At 36.4% G+C, this 23,473-nt stretch overlaps 1 protein-coding gene across 2 annotated transcripts; it reads left to right on the top strand.

The window, feature by feature from the left end:
* Nucleotides 1–4,847: 4,847 nt before the first annotated feature.
* LOC100368461 (UBX domain-containing protein 8-like) lies at nt 4,848–22,470 on the top strand. 2 transcript variants are annotated; one of them, XM_002732301.4, is made up of 9 exons: nt 4,848–5,006; nt 6,380–6,526; nt 7,094–7,167; nt 9,381–9,500; nt 9,886–10,014; nt 17,820–17,918; nt 18,142–18,183; nt 18,523–18,597; nt 19,471–20,429. In XM_002732301.4, the coding sequence occupies exons 1-9, from the start codon at nt 4,937–4,939 to the stop codon at nt 19,639–19,641; spliced, it is 927 nt and encodes a 308-aa protein (XP_002732347.1). In that variant the 5' UTR covers nt 4,848–4,936; the 3' UTR covers nt 19,642–20,429. The 2 variants fall into 2 exon arrangements, with proteins under 2 accessions (XP_002732347.1, XP_077863319.1); XM_078007193.2 differs by lacking the exon at nt 4,848–5,006 and adding an exon at nt 5,156–5,259 and having other exon boundaries at nt 19,471–22,470.
* Nucleotides 22,471–23,473: the final 1,003 nt, after the last annotated feature.

Raw genomic sequence — 23,473 nt, 5'->3', positions numbered from 1 at the left:
TATACTATGGGGAACCGTACTGATGACTAGGTAATAATTAAAATTCATTGCGGTAATAATTATTATTGAAATAAAAAAAACGAACGCAGTTCGAACAACAATAATAAACATAAAAAGCCGTAACACAGCAACATTCTCTTTTTTTATTTGCACACAGAAATAACATAATAGTTTACAGCAACAAAAGCGTACACAAACTGAAAAAAACTGAAAAGTCAGCAGCAGCGTTGACTGCTACCAGTGATACAGCTATATACACTATTACTGATATCCAGTGTCCAATATTTAGCAATCACGTGCAAGGAACACATGAAAAAGGCAACAACGGCTTTTGAAGAACGTGCCTAGATGGATACAGTACTTCGTAAGCTCATTTAATTAAAGACCCACATCACACCGCGACAGTATTATGAATTTGTAACCATGTTTAATGTTTAGCTTTTTTAATGACATCTCAAGAACTAATCGTGACATTTCAATGAAACATGGTACATAGATGCATGTGTTCAATGCGCAGACATGATTAGTTTTGAATTCCCTCATTATTGTAGATAACAGTATCATTACAATCACCTTTGCAGATAGGGACATGCAATCAATGAAATAATGATGACATCGGACACGAGATGTGACTAATGTATCAACCATGTTGTATTATCGTGTTAACAAAGCAATGCCCAACAACACATTCCATTCAGCTCGTAGACAGTTCTGCTATAATCAGTACTTTTTCTAAATAAATAACTCACAACTTATTAAAACTAGTATTGGGCGAAATTACAAAAGAGAAGATACTTTACTTGTACAATGCACTGTGACCACAGATTTAATTCTGCAACATGTATAGGGGACCTGGAGATTGAAAGTGGATGAAAGCATGTAATTACATTTTCATTGTGAGACACACATAAGAATGGATATATCAAGAAATGGCAACTCTCAATGGATCGACTATTTCGGCAAATCGGCAACAGATACATAATGGCAAAAACATCACATGTGAAGATCAAACTCGATGTTTTCCATGCATTACAAAGTGTTTGAATACTGGACAAGAAAAACAAAATAATATTATACTCCAGAGACTCTATCAAGAATTCCATCTCTGAACATTAAATATACGTGGATAAGCAGCCCTCAATGTTAAAGCAATTAAGCAAATTAATAACCAAAAAATACATAATGAGGTTGCTTATCTAAAATTCCGGTTAGTGCTTGAACAAATAGAAACGAAAAATTACATAGGAAGCTGGATAAAATTGTTAGATGGCGCATATTAGGTATACATGTAGTTTATTTGCTACTTTTCTCACTTTCTTATCGTCGTAATAGAAACATTCAAGACAAGATGACCGGCAGCATAAGTCGATTTTTTGAAAACATCACACAGAAATCGTTCCAACACATGATATATTTGGCATTAATTGGTGTTTCTCGGGGTTACATGAATGAACAATAATATGATGATAGTCATTTGCAAATTAGCGAACTATAGTATTAAGCACGTAGATGAATTGCAGATTCATTTACATGCCGAGATGAAAAATGATACTTGAAGTACAATACGGAGTGCTCCCTGACTATGGATTTACTCCTACTTCAATACGAATACAGAGCGTGTAGATATCCTCTATAAAGCATCGTCGTTATTGAAAGTAGTATTACTATTGAGAAGAGATTCTCAAAAGAGAACATACTCCACTTTCACTACGTGTCATTTATGAATTCAAAAAACGCAATTCAGCTCTCGTAAATGTTTGAAAAATCTACTGCGCTTGTCAGTAGATTGGGAAGCATGGCAAATGCATGGGACATGAAAATCAAACCCATTAATGGGGATTGTAACTGTCTATCCTTTAATGACGATTTCGCTTTCAAAAAGTCCGGTGTTCTAAGCTCTTCGTGAAATTAGGTGTTCGTATGCAAGAGATTTTCCACACAAACACGACAAATTTATTTATTTAGCGGTTGTCTTAATGTTGCCCGTTTGGCTATGAAAGTTTGGTATTTTTTCCTGATTTGTCACCGTAACGCCATAAGTTACAGCGTGCGGTAATTTTGTGGTATTTTACAGGGTATTTTCATCCTACCATATAAGAAAATGCGAATTCCAAATATGGAATGATTACGCGTGTAAGCGTCCTCTAGTAATAAAAACAAACATGGCTGCCACCAGGGTTTGATCGGAATCCACACAAAGAAGTTCGCTGATTCTGTTCTAAACTTTTTGGATTTCGGCATTCTCATGATGTATCCTTGGAAGGAAAGGATGTTTAATAATAAGATTATTACTAGGATACCTCAAAGTATACACTCAGACAGTACGCCGTCGCATCTACCTCTGCTGCGCGTCGGTCGATAATTCCGCTGTACTGTCTTCAAGCATACTTTGAGGTATCCTCGTAATGACCTCATAGTATCGACCATATCGTGAGTTGACTATGCCGGGTGATGTGGGCACGCATCTGATTGGATTTGAATTGCAATTCTAATATTTGATCGCGTGGGAGCTTGGCAAAGTCTTACAATTGAAAGGCTGTTGTTGTCATTTATATCAACTTCTATTAAATCATGTTTTGTTCATATAAACTTGCATCACTTGTACGCAGACTTTATCTAAAGCGAAATTTAACATTAAATTGTTATTTTCCATGTAATTTTGTCTTTTATTCAAAAAACTTGTAAATAACTAAAGAGACAACTAAACAAATCAATTGCTCTAGATTTAGAATATCATAATTACATGGCTTATAGAAATAGAAAAAAAGACCAATCACAACGACGCATTCTAAGCACCAATGTACTGGTGTATCATATATACGCTATATGTCAATGTCAATCACGTTAAAATCGAGATAATGTCGGTTCACCCCTATCTTGTCGACCTTTCCCGAACGTCGACCTTTCAGCGTATTTTCACGAATATTTGTTTGTATATCGGACTCAGGATATCAATGGAAATGAGTTTTAATTTTTAAAAAATAGAGGTGAATTCAAATATTTTAGAATAAAAATGTGTCGGTAGCGAAGATATTCTGAAAAAGATTGCAATTGAACGTACGAATAACCTCGTGGCTCGTAGAGAGGGCCGAAGCTGATTGTAGTTTATATTTAGTTTATTGATCTGTACAAATATATCTTTCTCAAGTGACTGGAATCGAAATTATTGTTAATACCGTCTATAATTGTGACAACGGTTGGATTCCAGGCTAAGTATTAAATACAATGTAGCTTGAAGCTAGAAAACAATTTCGTGAATAAACTATACATCCTTGGGGGAATAATAAAAATACCATATACAATCTTTTCAGATTATCCATTCATTTGGTTATATTTACTGTAAAGCTTTGCAAAAGTGAATTTAAATTCAAACACGAGGCTATAGTTTGTGATTGGGATGGTTCTCTAGAACATACATGCATTATACATTAAAACAATTCCGCATTCGTCTAAGATATTGTGGGCGCTTTTGAAGTGCAATAGAATATCCACCAGTTCTAGTCGGGGTAGTCTTTGTAAGTTTATAAATGCTTTCAGAAAAATGAAAATTAACTGTAATCCAAATCCATGGGTAATCTGAAACTATTATACAAGCATAGATTACGTCAATGATGTAAATAGTGATATTATAAATTTGAAAGGGTAGGAAAGAAAACATGCTCGGATGAATAAAACCAAACATAAAGAAATTATAGTTTCTTTCATTGTACATATAAAAAAAATTCAGAATGACGTAATCATGCACAAAAGACCCCTTAAGATTTGTTCATTTGTAGATTCATCGGTTTGCTATATTTATTAATATTTCATTTAATATGTAGAATTAATATACGTAGAGGAGAATGGTCGTACATATAGCATCAGACTATGTCAGTCAAATTATATTCCGTTTTCTTGACTTATCTCTCTAATAATCGGCCAATTCACCTTTTTTTCAACTGGTGGAGGGTCTTCCATGGTAAATGTTGTAAAGAATTCCATTAAAACAGGTCACACATTTCAGGCGTATGTATATGATTATTTATGAATAAATAAAATCGTGACAAAAATACAAGATTTTATATTATACCAAGATACAATTTCAGTTTAGTATTATTTAGATTAGAGCTATAATGGAGTTTCAGCTTTTCCATGCGTTCGTGATACAATTTTATTCCATATCTTGAAGGGTGGTGGCCACGGTCGTTGCGCCGAGCATGTGCGACCCATGTGTTAATTAACATTGATTTTTCCATAGTCCAGTACGCTCTTCGAGTGAAGATGTGCACTAATTTTCATTACCCCCGGGGACTCCTCCGATACCTTCCAATCACCAAAGAAATTACCTAATAAAGCTTGGTAACGTCTCGGTTTATGCTCGTTGGTCTGCGCAACAGTCAAAGTCGCCATCTTTGTCCATATGAGACCCATATCCCGCGCATGCGTGGTGCGACGACCACCGCTCTTTAACCAAAGAAAAAAAAACTTCGCAATGAGAATTTATTTCATACTGTATAAATATAGCTTTGCCTCGGATGAATGAAAACCACAATCCAGTGGCGGCGGCACGGGGCAGGGCGGGGAAATACTAGTAGAGTTAAAGAGGGTCTAGATTTCAAGCAAGCCCCTGGACCCCCTAGTAAGGTCGCGCATTTGGCGCGAAATTGGTGAGCAGATCTCGCCCCCCGCAAATTTTGCGGGGGGTGCCGTCGCCTATGCAATCCATCAATTAAACTGTGTATCAAGCACTATTGGTTAATCGCGCACTTTTAAATAAAATATTTCGTGATTGTATACTATTGAAAATACTCGTACATCAACCGGTTTGCTGCATACATCTACAATCCATTCAAAGAGCGCCACCTAGAGATGGTTTAGAGTTAGGACACGTCGATTTATTGGGTCAAAGTTGAAAGGTGAAAAAACAGTTACTGCGTGAGTGCAAATCCAGGTTAAGATGGGTACAGATTGGGTCTTATTCATGGTGTTTTCGTTATGCCTTGGATCACTAACGTTCTATCAGATAGGTAAGAATTTAGCAATCACTGTGTTGACGTTCGGCATAAAACAACATGATTGCCTTTGCCTTAAATTCGAATGATAACGTTGTGTAGTGAGTTGTGGTGTTTGGCCTTCTAGTTCTAGGGTAGGATTGTCTAGGTCGGTTAAAGTACACATTGGGTAGTGTTAGGTTATAGAAATTTACATATCAACGAATCCCCCATGACGCGAAGACCGGGAATTGTGAGCTACAGAACTGCAGCTAGGGTTTGTAGTAAGGTAGTCTCACGATACAAATTCAAAACAATATTTAAGATACAGAGCTTTTCGGAAATAAGGTACGGGTTGGGTATAGGCATGGTGTAGGTAAAAGGTCTATATGGTCAAATGTTTCAACATGCTTTGGAGTTTGAATCCTACTCAAAATAGTAATTATATACTAAAATTTTGTATCCAAAATGGCTGCATACGTAACACGAATGATGATAAATATCTAATACCAGAGGTACATTACTTGGGGTTTGCAACTACGGTGACATGATACCAAGATCCCGTTTCAATCTCGCTCTCGCATAAGTGTTCCAACTCAGAAAAAAGCGAATGCGCATGCCCGAGGTAACTAGGATACTGAGATGTCCAGGTGGATCAAAATAGCTGCTCATGTTATGACGGATTACAATAACTATATTGTTTTATTACAAACCGCCTATGTCAGGTCAGAAGGTCGTAGCATCAGTCTCACTATCTTCTACGAGATGAGACTTGAATGGGATCTTGGCATGATGTCACCATACAGTACTATGCACGTTGCAAACCCCAAGTAATGTACCTCTGCTAATAGTTATTGCAGAATTTATGATCTACGTTTCGTCCTGGAATATTTGAATCATAGTTCATTGACTTGTGAATTACCCTAATTTTGTAATGACTAAAATGAAGACTGATTCAACTTATAATCACTTTAAAAAGTTTTTAGCTTAGGAGTTAAGTTACACTTGAACTGTGATAGTGTACTAGAGAAAATTCAGTAATATGTCATATTTTCTGAAATTTGTGAAGATAAAATTTGTCTTGTAATTGGTTCTAGCATTCTGAATAATGAAATCTATATAACTTCGGATGCCATAATTTCATTTCCCCAGAAACTGAAATTAACCTAAAAAAAACATTGATGTCAACACAAGTAAATTGAGGCATGTATTGAATCTAGTGTGCCATTCTTGTTGGCATTCAGTCGTCTATATCTGTGATGTGAAAATGATTGAATTGAGTTAATCATCTTTTGTGCAAGTGGCCGAATGCCATAGCGTGTCAGTGTTTACAAACAAGCCTTAATTTCTGCGTATGCATGGTGACAATCGCCGCCTGCTTTAAAAACTTGTATATTGTGTATTTTTAGATCTGCAAGGACTACTTGGCATATTTGTTATTTCTTTGCTATGTCTGGGATTGATGACAATGCTAATATTTCTCCTTGGTAACCATGTGGAGTACCTACTACAGAATTTTCACAGTAGAAGGAGAAAAAAGGTTGTCATACAACAAGGTAAGTACAGTTAGTCTTATTTTCACTTTTGTAAATTATAGCATTTAGCACAGTTTGATCACTGCATGGAATGAGCTTGGGCTATACTTAAATTCAGAAAGTTAGGTGGCCTTAATTTTTAATGCAATTTGTGCATTCTAAATTATGTCTATATTAGGGAAGCCAATTTTTTTTTTATGAAAATACTATTTTTATTTATTTTTTGGAAATAATGGTACAGTTTGAATTCATACCTGCCAAGTTATGGTTTTCGCCTATTAACTGGAACATAATTTTTCAGGGTTTTTTTGAAGCAACAAGTATTTGAGTTATGTGACTTTATAAATGTAATAGTAACTGTAATATTAGTTTATGGTTTCAATTAATTTAAAAAAAACTATCACCAATAAACTAATACCGAGTATGAAAAGTTCTCAATCAAAACATGTTTTCCTAAAGTCTGTCTTGTACTGTACATATTGTGGCAAATAAAGTTGAAAGGTTTAAACTGACACAAGATAAGTGTGGGGCTGGGCTTATTGTTCTCATAGGTCTAATTATTTATTAATTTATATTTGATGATATCAGGTCTTAGTGAAGATGAGTTGAATACCAAAAAAGAAGCATCAAGGCAGAAACTACAAGGGGAGCATACAGTGAAGGTATTATTTTTTATTTATTTTGCATCTCTACACTATTTGCTTTGGATGTTCTAACTCGCGGTCATGAGATTTGGCTTGTTAATTAGCATTCAACACATGTACGATTAATAGTGTAAAGTAGCCTGTACAGACCTGTAGCCTTAGAACATGTATATGCATGCTACGTAGTGAGACATGTGTCAATCAATCACTTTATGAAACCTCGGTAACATAGTAGCAGCAAGGGTGCTAATACAGCCAAGCAAAAATTACTCTATATACATAAAGCTGCAACAGAATACATCATGAAATGAATTAGACAGGAAATAGGTAGAAGCTCATCATTCACGCTGGACAAAGTTGATACATGTAATTGCAACATATTTTAAAATAGATTTGATGCCGCATCCACAGTCAGCTGGCGCACACGTGATAACAAAATAAATGCGATATTTACTATATTTGGGCTGCCATCTTGAATGCGGCATAAAACTAAGTAAGAGACGAGTTGTGAAACGTGTTTTTCAGATTCCTACAAATCAGGACAAAAATGCCAATCTTTCACAGAAATATAACAAAATTCGATTGAATTCGTTGTTTTTGTGTGAAAAAATCCCTTAAATACGAACACCTAATTACACGAAGAACATAGAACACTTTCCCTGGGGTATTTGAAACCGAAATTGTCATCTAACTGTAAGGCTGTCGCTGATTGGCTGCTGAGCTGGAATGACAATTTTTGGTTTCAAATACTCCAGGAAAGTGTTCTATGTATAATATAATAATATATAATATAATATTTTTATTCACCATAGATTGTAAGTATTACAGGGAAATCAATAAAAAAATAACTAAAGTAAATAAATACAAGAAAATTATGAAAATATGTAAGATAATAATAATAATAATTAAAGCTGCAAGCAGCGTCACTGGGGCCCAAGCTATCAGACGAATTTCGTAATTAAATTGGTCACTGAATTGCCATTAAGGTACTTTGAATGATGTGTACAATAAGATTGACGTGCCGATGGTTCCTGCTATATTTACCTGGTTTGGTTATCGAGATATGATTTTTAGAATATACAAGGAGCCATGTGCTTATGCATATTAATGAGGTTACATAATCATAAATGGTATTCTCTTATGTCAGTTACATTTTTTGTTTGATGCCTTCATTATGGCACTGGTTGTATGTCTCGTACTGCAACAGTGTTTCAGATATGACAATTATGCATATTAATGAGTTCACATGACCATATATGGTCATCTGTTATTTTAGTCTAATCTCTTGTTTAACATCATTGTAATAACACAGGTTTCATCTTCCTACCTGCAACAGTGCTTGAGATATAACAGTTATGTATATTAATGAGTTCACCTGACCATATACATGTATGGTCATCTGTTATTTTATTCCAATCTCTTGTTTAACGTCATCATAATTCAACAGGTTTCATCTTCCTAACTACAACAGTGCTTAAGATATAGCAGTTATGCATATTAATGAGGTTAGAAGCCCCCACCCCATGGGCGCATAGCTAAGGGACCTAGCCATGTGACATTCATGGGAAACATTGCGACTCTGGAGGAGAATTTACATACACAATTTTAGCCAAATCGGACCAATACAACACATGTAATTGCACAAGTTCGATTTTGACAAAATCCAAGATGGCGGCCAAACCATATGACACATCAAATTTATATTATTTCTCTCATATGAAGCTATGGCCAGGCACGTTATATATAAAAACATCCAGTAGATCGTTTGAAGAACCTTTGAGAAACAAATGCCTAAACTTTTGATCATTTTTACATATAATCCAAGATGGCAGTCAAACCATGTGACTGATCGAAAATATATTATTTTTCACATATGCAGCTATGATCAGAGATGTCACACACATATTTATTTAGTTGATCTGTGGATGCACCTTAGAGAAACAAATGCCATAATTACTGTCTTTGGTTTGAATAAACATTTATAAAAAATTCACATCCATCGATAATCTGAAATGATTGTAAGATGTATTTATATTATGAACTCAAAACAAACTTGGACTCAATAAAATTTGTTTCATTGTTGCATATTGTGTCATACATACTGCAATAAGTAAGTAACGTTTAATTTACTGGCAGTGCATAGCATAATAAATTATAAACTGATTTTGTCATTTCGCCGTGAAGTTCAATGCAATGTACATGTAAACAAATCATCACTGGTGAATTTGTAGGCAACTGACTTTAATGACCGAATACTGAAGCCACGGCGCGAAGCAAAGGAAAAAGAAAAAGAAGAAAAGTTTTATAGATTTGCTGGACCAGCCTGGAAAGGGAAAGGAGAGGCACTTGGGGTAAGAATACGTCATAGGTTCCAGACATCTATTTTTCATCTAAATGATATAGGTATGTCAGCAACTATTATAGGGGCTTGCCAATTGGATAATGTTGAAGTCATTATATTAATTAGAACTAATGAGAATGTCACAATACCATTTCTGGATTGGTCAATTGGAATTCTAACATCCTTTTTGATTTTTAAAACTTTACAACAATGAAGTTTAAGTAATCTGGCATTATTTGTTTATTTATATTGTTTTTCTTTTGTTTTGGTTTGAAAGTAGATGATGGTTATTCATTATTTGTCTAGCTTTAGTTAGTAAAAAAAATAATGAAAACTTTCTTAGAAATACAAAAAGATAGTTACATGTACTCAATGTTCCTTTTTTTATATTTCAGAATGCCAGTGAAGAAAAATGCACAGCAGGAAGCCATGTTGCGGGTACAAGTCGTGATGCTGCTTCTGTACGTGTACTCCCAGAATCTGTCACAAATCCAACCCCACCTGTGGATAAGGAAGCCAAACATGTTAGTCTACAATTACTTATAGAGAAATGGTGTTTCTGTCATTTAAGTTTATTTTTGTATGTTATTTTTTTTTGAGCATTGTCACAGGGTGCTAGTTGGGTTGAGCTAAGGTTTCAAATTGTCCCAAACAAATGACACCCATAACACCCCTGTGAACTGGGTCCTTTAATAATTCGAAACTTAGGACAGTTATATAATTTATATGCGACATAAACAACAAGTACACGCTACACGAGTAAGGTTTAAACAACGTACTTTATTCCACACACCTAAAAGATGGGCAGGAAATGCCTGACCCGTTACAAGGGGTAGTGGGGTACACGTTGTTTTGTTACACAAAAAATATAACACTAGAAATATAATTCAGTAATAATATTGTAATATTTCCACACGGGAAAAGGGTAGTGGATTACGTTATACTATTACGAGGAAATGCCTAAATCGATAATGTAAATAATTGTCTAACATAGAATCTTGCATGCATGCATAAAACTAAGAGACAAACATACATAACAAACAACGGACGCAAATAATATACTGGCGATCGGACACAGCCCTACCTACATACAGTTTCTTCAAACTAGATGAAAACGCGTCTTTGCGTGATAACGGTGTATTTTCCAGCGAGTCTCTGCTAATGGTGGCGACGATGGTAATTACAAAACGCAGTCAGAAGCACTGTAGTCGTAGAATACACGCTGCACACTCAGTCGAGCACGATACCAATCAATTACAGAGTTTATCTGTCCAATATTCGTAACTTGTAGAAGGAGAGTGGTCCGGGTGGATTCCCTTGCACCGCAGTACACCTCCGTAGCCAGTAACATAAATTAGAAGGCACATCCAGTTCAGAACCAAAATCGGGAATGTCATTCACTGGCGAGTTTCCCCACTCGTTAACTGCAGTAGGCCGGAATTGGCCAATAGAATTATCTTTATGATGCACATTCCGTAGATCACAATACATTAATTTGTATGACAATACACAGTGTATTGTTCTAACGTTACTTGCAAACGCGTGATTAGTAGACACGTAAAAAATGGTATACTGCCAACAACGGCGAACCGACGTCCTCCAGAATAGATCACAAACTCCCATGATGCAATATTATTCAATGGCTTACTGTGGTACCTACAAGATCGGACATCCACATTTGATCACATGAACGTTCAGATCGGGTTCTATCAAAGTCCGCTTCCCTAGTGCTGACTAAAAGAAACATCTTGCCACTCTATATTTAACAATTATCTATCGCCAAAAACAACATTGCCTATCTATCGCCGTAAGACAAACACAAAACGCCACCATCACGACATACAACATAAACATGATTTAATGTTTGACATTCGTGACACAACTCCCCCTTTAAGATGAAACGTAGTCTTCATCTAAGAAGTCAGGATTGTCAATCATTATATCATTAGTTATCGGTCTCTGCACCAGTGCTGCGACTTAAATAATCAGCACCAATATTATGAGACCCTTTTATAGCTACTATTCTATAATTATAAGGTTGTAGGGAAAGAGCCCAGCGCATTAATCTGCCATTCAAAACTTTGGCACGGTTCAAATATATTAACGGTTGGTGATCTGTTTCCATCACAAATTCCCGTCCATGCAAGTATCTCTGAAATTTATGTATTCCCCACACAAGTGCAAGGCATTCCTTTTCAATGACTGAATAAGAGGTTTCCCTATCCAATAATTTTCTACTTGCATAGGCAATAGGAAATGCATGGTCACCTTTATTTTGCAATAAAACTGCTCCTAGTCCGCAGTTAGACGCGTCTGTGCGTATTATGAATGGTTCCGCAAAATTTGGTAAACTCAGCACAGGTTGTCTACTCAACATTTCCTTCAAATCATCAAAAGATTTTTGCTGTGGCTCACCCCAATTCACCTTTTTAGGCTGTCCCTTTCTTGTTAGATCACTCAGGGGGGCTGCTATAGTGGAAAAATTAGGTACGAATTTTTGGTAATACCCAGCCATACCCAGAAATGATCGGACTTGTTTTATTGTACATGGGCGTTTTGCCTGCAAGAGTGCTTCAACCTTTTCAGGTATCATTCGTAACAGCCCATGACCCACCTGATGACCTACAAACTCTAAGCTATTATATCCTATGAAACATTTACTTGGCTTTGCCGTCAACCCTGCGTTTTTTAAACGAGTTAGAACCTCTGCAAAAATAGTCATGTGCTCTACCCAAGTTTCTGTATAAATCAAGATATCATCAACCATGTTCACCACCTTTCCATCTAAGCCCTTGAGAACCACACGCATAATGCGACTAAACGAGGACGGACTATTTACAAGTCCAAAGGGCATGTAAATAAATTGGAAAAGGCCCAAAGGAGTCTGGAATGCGGTCTTTTCCTTGGCCTTTGGTGCCAGTGGTATTTGCCAGAACCCCTTTGCTAGGTCTAATTTGGTAAAATACTTGCCTTTAGCCAATTGGGCAAACATTTCCTCGGGATTTGGCATTGGTTCTGCATCGAAAATGGTAATCTTGTTCAACTTCCGAAAATCGATACAGAACCTAATTGCGTCATCCTTTTTCTTAATGAGTACGATTGGGGAGCAATATGGGGAGTTTGATTGTTCAATGACCCCCATTTTCAACATAGTTTGGATTTCATCCCTTACTGTCTTCTCCAAGGCATATGGCAGGGGATATGGACGTGATCTGATTGGCACATCGGAGGTCAAATGAATATTATGTTGCCCTACTCTACATTTACCAGGAATATCCGACAAAGTGTCAGCAAATTTCACAAGTAGCATGCTAACTACCTTCGCTTGTTCGTCGTCTAACCCTTCCCAGATGTGCACATCTTTAATGCTTTCCTTACCTGCAATAGTGATGGTTTCTACTAAGTCGGCAGTCTCTCGACTTGGATCGTCTGCCCACGAATCGTCCAACTCGTGACCATCGATTAATCCAACACCAACACACTCCAATACGCCCATATGTTTATTCACAGGCTCTTCCGATCTCAACTCGTATTTTTTTAACAGGTTAGCATGATAAAGCTTAATCTTACCTTTCCTTTCAATCCGATAGTCCATCTGACCCACTCTCTCCTTCACAATGTAAGGCCCTTGCCACTGCATTCTTAACTTGTCGTGTGCTGTAGGGAGCAGTAGTAGAACATGATCACCTACCTCAAATTGACGCTGTTTGGCCTTTTTGTCATAATGAAATTTGTATCGTGACTGGGCTTTAGATAACTCCATTCTAGCGAGTTTACACGTTTCTTCTAATCTGTCACGCAGATCCAACACATACTGGTAGGTTGACTTCACCTCTCCAGAAGTAGACTCACCTGTCCACAATTCTCTCAGAATTGACATGGGACCTCTGACCGTTCTTCCATACAAGAGTTCGAATGGTGAAAAGCCAAGGCTCTCATTTCGTGCTTCCCTATAGGCAAATAATAATGGATCTACATACCGATCCCAGTCCTTTGGTCTTTCATCACACATTTTACGGAGCATTGTTTTCAAAGTTCCATTGAACCTTTCCACAAGTCCATTGCACGCTGGATGGTAAGGAGTGGTAGTAATCCGCCTAATTGACAAAAGACGACTTACCTCCTTCATCAGGTCACCCACAAATTGGGTTCCAAGATCAGTCAATATCTGTTCAGGTACACCCAACCGACTGTAAATTCCAACTAAAGCTTCAGAGACAACCTCTGTTGTGATTCGTTTCAAAGGCACCGCCTCGGGATATCTTGTGGCGTAATCCATAAACGTCAAAATATATCTATTACCCTTATCTGTTACGGGATCAATAGGCCCGACCAAATCAATCGCAACCCGTTTGAAAGGTACGTCTATAAGAGGCGTTATCCCCAAGGGTACTTTACCAACCTTCCCTTTAGGAAACGTACGCTGACATACATCACAAGACTGACAATATCTTTGGATGTCGCCATGCATTGCAGGCCAATAGAATTGTGTTAAGATCTTGTCAACTGTTTTCTGGGTCCCAAGATGACCAGGTAATAAACAATCATGCCCCAATCTCATTTCTTCGTTGCGAAATTTTGTAGGCACTACAAGTTGTTTAACACGACTTCCCTGACCTAACTTAGGTGATTGATACAACCTGTAGATGAGACCTTTGCTCACCACAAATTTGGACTTGTTGCCTCTCCCTGAAATTTTCTCTTCGCCCGACTCCACCCACTTACGAACTTGAACTAAACTTGAATCTGTTCGCTGCGCTTCCCTGAGCACCTCAACAGTAACAGGGTGTGACTCAACCCCATCAGTTTCCTTAAACTCTTTTACTATAAGAGGACGGACAGGCTTACTCTGAGCCTTTATCTGTGCTCTAGTTTGTACAGCTTGGACCATTTCATGATCTCTTGTATCATTACTCTCTCGGTCAACTTTCAGACCTATTTCTACATGTGGCCAATCATGATCTGGGTCACCCGGCTCTCTTGCGCCTTCTATATTTCCAATAACCAAATCATAGATTGGCTGCTTCATGCACAGAGCTTCAACCCATCCTTTAAAATAAGGCGTGTTGACATACAACTTTGCCACAGGAGCACTGCGATACGAACCGTCCATTAACAAACAGGTTCGAACCTCTCCTGTAAACTGATTAGATTCTACTAAGCTGGTTCTAACGACCACACCACTACACCCAGAATCTCTTAACACCTTAATTTTATACTTACCAATGGTACCCTCTACCACAGGCATTTTCGAACTTGTAGTTTGTGACTTGGCATTAACACTAGACAAACTAAACAATGGTAAATCATGGCCACATTTCAGAGTTAACTTACCTGCTTTGGGCCTACAACACTTATTACCATCTGCATGAGTGACCACGCAGGTTGCTGAGATCTGCTTGCTCTCACCTTCAACCTCAACAGCTGCTGACTTCATTGCACGACTACGACAATCTGGTGCAATATGACCTACCTTATGGCATTTAAAACATGTCCGGGTCTCTTTTCGCCGTGAACCATTTTTACTATGATTCTGCTTACCTTTACCAGTTTGTTTCTGGCCAGGATCAAAAGAAGCATCAGTGTTGACATTAACATTACGAGGGGTTCTGTGGTTTCTAAACAGACGAGCTTCCCTATAACGATCGGCTAATTCAGCCATTTCATGACAATTCTTTGGCTTCCGCTCATGAAGGAATAAAGCCAAATCGGGACTACATGTGTTTATGAACTGTTCTCTTGTCACCAAATCCAAAATGTTTTCATACGTTTTGTCAAGGCCCGATAATTCCACCCATCTTGCCAAATAATTTCCTAACCTTACCATAAACTGAGCCGCCGTTTCCATGTTCCCAGGTGTTGCTTGCCTAAATTTGTATCTAAATCCCTCCTCATTCAAATCGTATAGTTTTAACAAGGCATCCTTGACTGCTTTATAGTCTGCTAAATCTTCTACAGGAAGACTAACATACACTGCAAGCGCTTTACCAGTCAAAAGTGCACCTAAACCTACGCCCCATACATCTTCTGACCAGTGTTGACTTTTAGCAAATACCTCGAATCGAACCAAAAACGCATCCATATCCTCGCCCTCCTTAAATTCTGACAGTTTAGGAAGTTTAGCACCCATCATATATGAATCCTGGGATTGGCCACCAGTTCCCTCTGCTCTCACGGTTATTTCTGTTTTTATTCTTTCTAATTCAAATTGCCTTTCCCTCTCTTTTTCTTCAAACTTTCTTTTTTCAGACCGTTCCTCTGCCTCTCTTTGTGCCTTTGCCTCCTCTCTTTGTGCCTTTGCCTCTTCCCTCTCTGCCTTTCTTGCCTCCCTAGCATGTTGTTGATTCTCTTTAAATTCAATGATTAATCTACTTCTCTCTTCCTGAATAAATTTTGTTAGGGCAGGCCCCTCATAACCCAATTCTTCCCCAGTTTGCTTTAACTTTCCCACATCAATATCCATGTTATAAATTTAATCTAGTCGATTAATTGTAGCAAGGAATTGTTGATATGTCGCACTCAATCCAACAACAACTGATAGATTTGTTTCGATATAATTAATGGCTTTATAAATGTACTCAATGAATTCATAAATTTAACCAATTGATTTATAAACTTATGAATCCCACCGCTGCCACCAAAATGTCACAGGGTGCTAGTTGGGTTGAGCTAAGGTTTCAAATTGTCCCAAACAAATGACACCCATAACACCCCTGTGAACTGGGTCCTTTAATAATTCGAAACTTAGGACAGTTATATAATTTATATGCGACATAAACAACAAGTACACGCTACACGAGTAAGGTTTAAACAACGTACTTTATTCCACACACCTAAGAGATGGGCAGGAAATGCCTGACCCGTTACAAGGGGTAGTGGGGTACACGTTGTTTTGTTACACAAAAAATATAACACTAGAAATATAATTCAGTAATAATATTGTAATATTTCCACACGGGAAAAGGGTAGTGGATTACGTTATACTATTACGAGGAAATGCCTAAATCGATAATGTAAATAATTGTCTAACATAGAATCTTGCATGCATGCATAAAACTAAGAGACAAACATACATAACAAACAACGGACGCAAATAATATACTGGCGATCGGACACAGCCCTATCTACATACAGTTTCTTCAAACTAGATGAAAACGGGTCTTTGCGTGATAACGGTGTATTTTCCAGCGAGTCTCTGCTAACAGTGGCGACGACGGTAATTACAAAACGCAGTCAGAAGCACTGTAGTCGTAGAATACACGCTGCACACTCAGTCGAGCACGATACCAATCAATTACAGAGTTTATCTGTCCAATATTCGTAACTTGTAGAAGGAGAGTGGTCCGGGTGGATTCCCTTGCACCGCAGTACACCTCCGTAGCCAGTAACATAAATTAGAAGGCACATCCAGTTCAGAACCAAAATCGGGAATGTCATTCACTGGCGAGTTTCCCCACTCGTTAACTGCAGTAGGCCGGAATTGGCCAATAGAATTATCTTTATGATGCACATTCCGTAGATCACAATACATTAATTTGTATGACAATACACAGTGTATTGTTCTAACGTTACTTGCAAACGCGTGATTAGTAGACACGTAAAAAATGGTATACTGCCAACAACGGCGAACCGACGTCCTCCAGAATAGATCACAAACTCCCATGATGCAATATTATTCAATGGCTTACTGTGGTACCTACAAGATCGGACATCCACATTTGATCACATGAACGTTCAGATCGGGTTCTATCAAAGTCCGCTTCCCTAGTGCTGACTAAAAGAAACATCTTGCCACTCTATATTTAACAATTATCTATCGCCAAAAACAACATTGCCTATCTATCGCCGTAAGACAAACACAAAACGCCACCATCACGACATACAACATAAACATGATTTAATGTTTGACATTCGTGACAAGCATGCAATTATATTTCTCATTGGTAACAGTATTAATGTTTATTGAAAATCTCCAGTTCAAAACTTTTGTTGAACAAAATGAATGTTGGTTACTAGAAGCCAAGTATTCATAAGTAATGCATCAAATTTCTATTCATAAAGTCATTAGAATAAGCTCTCAGGGCAGACCACAGTTCTCTTTTTAACAAGATCAAAGATGGCCGCCATCAAATTAGTAAGGGTGACATTCAATCGCTTATGAATATTCAAATATACAGAATAATTTAATTTGATTTGGGTTTCCTTCATCTAAGGAATAATAGGATAATATAATAATCATGTAAATTTGAAGAATCAGTTTTTTGTAGAGTAACATTAGACCATAAGTTGATTAATGGTTTTCAAAATGTTCATTTTGGTGGATTTTCAGGCAGAAGACTTACGACGTGAAGCAAAACGTAAAGAAAAAGAAGAACAGTTTTATAGATTTGCTGGTCCTGCATGGAAAGGAAAAGGACAGGCACTTGGGGTAAGAGATACAACATAGAATCGGGACAACCAATTTTTCATATGTAATGTTATTATTACAACTTCTACTTTGATATGGTTTACAGAAATATAGTGATAGTCAGTTTTAGATGAGAATGACCAAGGGTGGATGAGTGATCTAAAATAGAAGGTTTTACAAAACAGTTTCTAGTTTATTGCAACACTTACCTTATTGTATACACTCCTGTTTTTTTTTTATCCAGACTATTACTCTTCCTGAAGAGCCTGCAGAGGGTTCACCGATGGTGAGTTTTATCTTATATCGGTGAAACAAGTCATTGTCAGTTGCGAATGTTAATATTCTCTCTTTGTTCACTAATGGGCGTCATGTTGATGGACCTTTATCAAGACCTACAGGTGGAGATTTTTGACCGGGTCTGGTTGGTGCTGTTATAGCTCTCTGAGTAGCCATAATGTCATTATTTCATGGATATGACCCCAGCCAATCAAATGCTGGTAGTCCTGAGTAAATTTTTAGCAAAACGAAATACATCCACGATTAAACTTGAACATGCAGTCTCCAGTGTTGTGAATTGTTGTCAGGCACACAAATAATTACATTATATGTAATTGTATCTATGCAGGTAATGACTATAGCATTGAAGACTCCGACAGGAAGGACACACAGACGGCGGTTTCTGTATACTGATAACATTCAGGTATGTATGGGTAGAAAACTCAATTGATGTTCTGAAAAAACGTGTTTCCTGTACTTTCTTTCATAGTAACTTTTGTCAGTTTCTAATAGAGTAAATATGGTATTTTATTATTTTAATTGATGGTATTCATTTAATTTTTTGCTTGATACTTGTATAGTAATATGGCAAGGATGGTTTTAAATTCACTGGTTTATGAAGCAAGCAATACATTTTATTGATTAACTTTGTATACTGTAAAATACTTTATTTTCGCTTGGAATTGATTTTTGCTATTTTCATACCTTTTATCCTATATTTTACATTCAACTTAAAAAAAATTGTGAAAATACATTCCGTACAAAACACCCAAAAAGTCTTTTCAGCAAAAATTAATTCCAGCTAAAATGAAGTATTTTACAGTATTAATATTATTATACATCTGTCACCATATCGTCCTAAGTCATACACAGCGTACCATAATTTTGTGGTATTTTACGAGGTATTTTCATCGAACCATAATAGGAAATGTGAATTCCAAATATGGAATGTTTACGTGCCTAACCATCCTCTAATAATAAAAACAAACATGGCTGCCACCTGAGTTTGACTGGACTCCACACAAAGAAGCTCGCTGATCCTGTTCTAAACTTTTTAGATTTTGGCATTCCCATGATGTATCATTGGGAGGAAAAGATGTATTAATAGTAAGGTTATTACAAAGATACCGAGAAGTATGCATGAAGTGCATGAAGACAACGGGAGTATCGACCGACGCACAGGGGAGGTCGATGCGACGGCGAATGTCCGAGTGCATACTTTGCGGTATCCACAAAACAACTGATCCAGTGATGAGAAAAAACTTATCGGTATAATCTATTGCCTCTTTTTGCACAGATATTAATTGATTACATGACAAAGCTTGGTTACCACCCCACAATGTACAGCATATCAAGTACCTACCCAAGACACTGCTTAACAAGTGACTTAGAGAAAACCTTTGAAGATCTAGGTCTCACTAAAGATGTGGCATTAGTTATCGAAGAAAAAGAGGATATTGATGAGTAGTAAAACTTTCATACAAACCTCGTTGTTTTTTGAATGCAGAAAAAAAATGAATAATAACGGCTAAAATATAAAATAAAGCAGTGTTCGTGAAATAGATTAGTGGTAGCGATTTGCATATCACATGGCCTGATACATGTAGGTAGACATTGTGTATACAATTACTGATACAAGTTATAGGGGTCCACAATGAATCAGACAGCCTATTTGTTGCTAATAGCCACAGGGTCTTAGGTTGCCTAATGTTTCCGCTTGAATTTTATTTAGTCTTCCAGGTAAATCACGCAAAGTTGGACTATTAAAATGCAAATCAAAAAAAATTATTGACAAGGTGAATGATAGCTTTCTTCCAGTCAAATATCATCAGCATATTATGCTTAATAGTTTCTGATTGATTCAGGTTATTCCAAAAATGAATACAAGTTGCATCACCAATCAAAGCTCCCGCTGATGGCAATGAGAACACATGCAAGGAACAAGTATTTTGCTTTTTTCGCAATTCTTCCATTATTTCCCATTTTTGCCCTTTTCAGTGACGTATCAGCAAGTCTAATGAGTATTTACAAATATGACCACCTATGTTATATGTTACTTAGGTATGTCTTAGGTATAACACTACTGATTAATTAACTGAACTTTGACAAGTCAAAACCAGTTACAATTTATGGTTGTGTATTAAAGGTACCACCTCTTAATTATAGTGGCAAATACTTCTTTAATTTTTCTCTAAGTTCTCTGATTTTTACATCTTTGTATAAAATCTGCATTCAATAAACATATTTCCAGGTTTATGTCTTTTATTGTGATGAAATAAACTCATAATCTCAACCGCCAATGAAATACCATGACTTGCATAAAAACAAAAGAAGCTATACTTCAACCACCAGAGGGAAAACTATATCCTGGCAATATTTCCCACCAGTCACCACTGCTTGTTTTGTTCCACATCATATCTTGCTAGACTGTTCAGGTGATTTATGCCTTTAACCTTTTCACCACCAGACTTTTTGCACAAATTTGTCTGCACTTTTTTTCATAAATTCTCAAATATTTCTAGAAATGAACCCTAATTTTGAAGCCAATGGACAGAATTTTAGTAAATTTTCAGTTTCTTCACCAAAAGTTTGGCTATTTTTGTACCAATCATATGAAGGAAAGTGCAGACTAAAAACTGCACTATAAATTCCCAAATATTTCTAGAAATGAACCCTAATTTTGAAGCCAGTGGACAGAATTTTAGTAAATTTTCAGTTTCTACACCAAAAGTTTGGCTATTTTTGTACCAATCATCTGAAGGAAAGTGCAGACTAAAAACTGCACTATAAATTCTCAAATATTTCTAGAAATGAACCCTAATTTTGAAGCCAGTGGACAGAATTTTAGTAAATTTTCAGTTTCTACACCAAAAGTTTGGCTATATTTGTACCAATCATCTGAATGAAAGTGCAGACTAAAAACTGCACAATAAATTCTCAAATATTTCTAGAAATGAACCCTAATTTTGAAGCCAGTGGACAGAATTTTAGTAAATTTTCAGTTTCTACACCAAAAGTTTGGCTATTTTTGTACCAATCATCTGAAGGAAAGTGCAGACTATAAACTGCACTATTTTGTGAATTTGCGATGAATAGAGGAAACTGGCGATAACAGGGTTAACTTGCTGATCAGGGCTATTATATTTACTGTAATATTTCTCTGATTATGGCAACAACAACAAAAATTATAGTTGCTGTTATGTAGGAATGCAAGTTTCTTATCAAGCAAATGATGGTAAAAATTCATATAACATCCTTTGGAGAGTATTGTGAGTGTACTATTCTGTGAAGGTAATAGAACAAAGACACAAAAGTACCTGTCAGCTGCTGCCATTGCCCACTTTCACATTCTTGTCAGTGGGGAATCATGGGTAATTTGCTGATAAAGCAAAATATTTATAGTATTCATCACAATTATAAAAATTCTACTTTGACTAATGCCAGTACAAGGTTATATATTTGTTTGCTAACATGTATCCGTCATTTAATAGCAATTGTTTTTTTGAGACCTTGTTATGAAATTACAAGTATTTGCTCTATACTTTTACTATATATTTTTGTAAATCATGAATCAAATTCTTATTTGTTTTTCATTTTTAACTGATATAAAATCAAAAAGAATACTTGTACATGCGAGAAGAAATATTCACAGGTAATTTTTAAAAAGCATTGGTGCATGTATAGTTGTCTTGCCACAGGAACACTTTTTTTTTATCCGAAAAAAATGATTGTGATAATTTGAATTTAGGAATGAGAGATATGGAGAGATATGTGTATTGAATGAATTCTGGTTACTTTTCCCTTGGGATTGAAAAGCTGTTAAACAATTATTTATCTGTGTTATTTAATCATATTCTACATCAGTGTCATTTATTGCATTAAAGATTTATTAAAAGCTAATCTTTAATGCTTTTTAAAAAAGATATGATGGTGCTGTGGGTTGTTTTCATTATTGAGTTATGTCAAATCTCTCAAAGCATTTTTCCATTTTCTAAAATTTTCAAATTCCGTCTCTGTAGGACTTTTCACTAAGCAATATAATCATGTCATTCAAAATTTGTTTTATTATGTCATAAAAGAATGTCTATTTCAGGAGAGTGGTATAGAATATGTACAAAATATGTCTATTTTAATCATTTTACCAGGAAGAACAAATCTAATTCTATATTGTATTTTATCAGATTTACGCAAATTCTGTAATTTATTGAGTACAATTAACTTTAGCTTGATGCATACATTATATTGTACACAACCATTTTACAACAATAAATAAAATATGAAATGTACACCCAAATAACTGTTACTCTTTAATTTATTTATTTTATTCATTCACCAGATTAAAAATAAATTAAACTAGATTTTATACAATATAAAAGTAATGTAGTAAATGCGAAAATATAATAGTAAATAATCATGTGCCGTGTTCGAAAAATGGATTTTGAGTATAGGTAATCATAATTTTGTGGAACTACGCCCTCTCTGTTAGGTGTTCTACGTTTTTTGTGGCCATGCATTGTGTGGATGGATTATAATCATAATTATTTGCTGAATGTAAATGACAAATAACATTTAAAAATCGATATAATGAATCAGTACCATAAAATACAAATAATACCCTCATAATGTTGGCCCCTCCACTCCTTTCCCAGTATTTTTTTTTTAAAGAGGAGGGCCGTCACCTGCGCACACACGGGAATTGAGTCATAAGTGACGATAACAATCACTCTCCCCACGAAAGGTGTTCGCTTCTAAAATGCTTCACGCACAGGCTTGTATCAAACACCCTCTATATTGACAGTAGATAACAATATACTGTACCTAAAAACGCTAACGCAGGTAAGCAACGATGCGCTATGTACGTCTGCGGCGTGCACGGGTGACTACTGTATCGGTACACGGCGCACACCAAACTGTAACCCATATGCAACCAACTTACAATTAATGCTAGTATCAGTGAACGTGGTGTTGACATCTCAAAACGAGAAGATATATTGTAAGAAAAAGGTTTCAGCAATAATGACGGGATTTCATTCGTCATTATCTAAATCACCGGAGTCGTGGTCTTTTTTTCAAATTTCTTTCTGATGGTGACAGGAAAGCTATATCAATCATGAAGAGCGCCCTCTGGGAAAGAAATAGATACATTTTTTCGGCATAGTTATGTTTCTGGTCGTGCATCATATCCCTAAAACAGATTCCAGTAAAAGGATTTTGACTACCTCTAGTTTCAAGCCCCTAATCGCAGGAAAGGCGCTGTAAATGTTGTTAAATACAGTTTCAAGAAAGTCTGTAAAATCTTC

This window comes from Saccoglossus kowalevskii, chromosome 19 (genome assembly GCF_978046115.1).
Source record: "Saccoglossus kowalevskii chromosome 19, keSacKowa6.1, whole genome shotgun sequence".
NCBI lineage: Eukaryota > Metazoa > Hemichordata > Enteropneusta > Harrimaniidae > Saccoglossus > Saccoglossus kowalevskii.
The sequence above is the reverse complement of the archived record's forward strand: the minus strand, read 5'-3'. Positions and strand labels throughout refer to the sequence as shown.

Bases quoted from the DNA above. Each gene is read 5' to 3' on its own strand.
- LOC100368461 (XM_002732301.4), top strand. From the start codon at position 4,937: ATGGGTACAGATTGGGTCTTATTCATGGTGTTTTCGTTATGCCTTGGA. The intron at 6,527-7,093 runs GTAAGTACAGTT...TGATGATATCAG, and splicing joins AAAGGTTGTCATACAACAAG to GTCTTAGTGAAGATGAGTTG. The intron at 10,015-17,819 runs GTTAGTCTACAA...GTGGATTTTCAG, and splicing joins TGGATAAGGAAGCCAAACAT to GCAGAAGACTTACGACGTGA.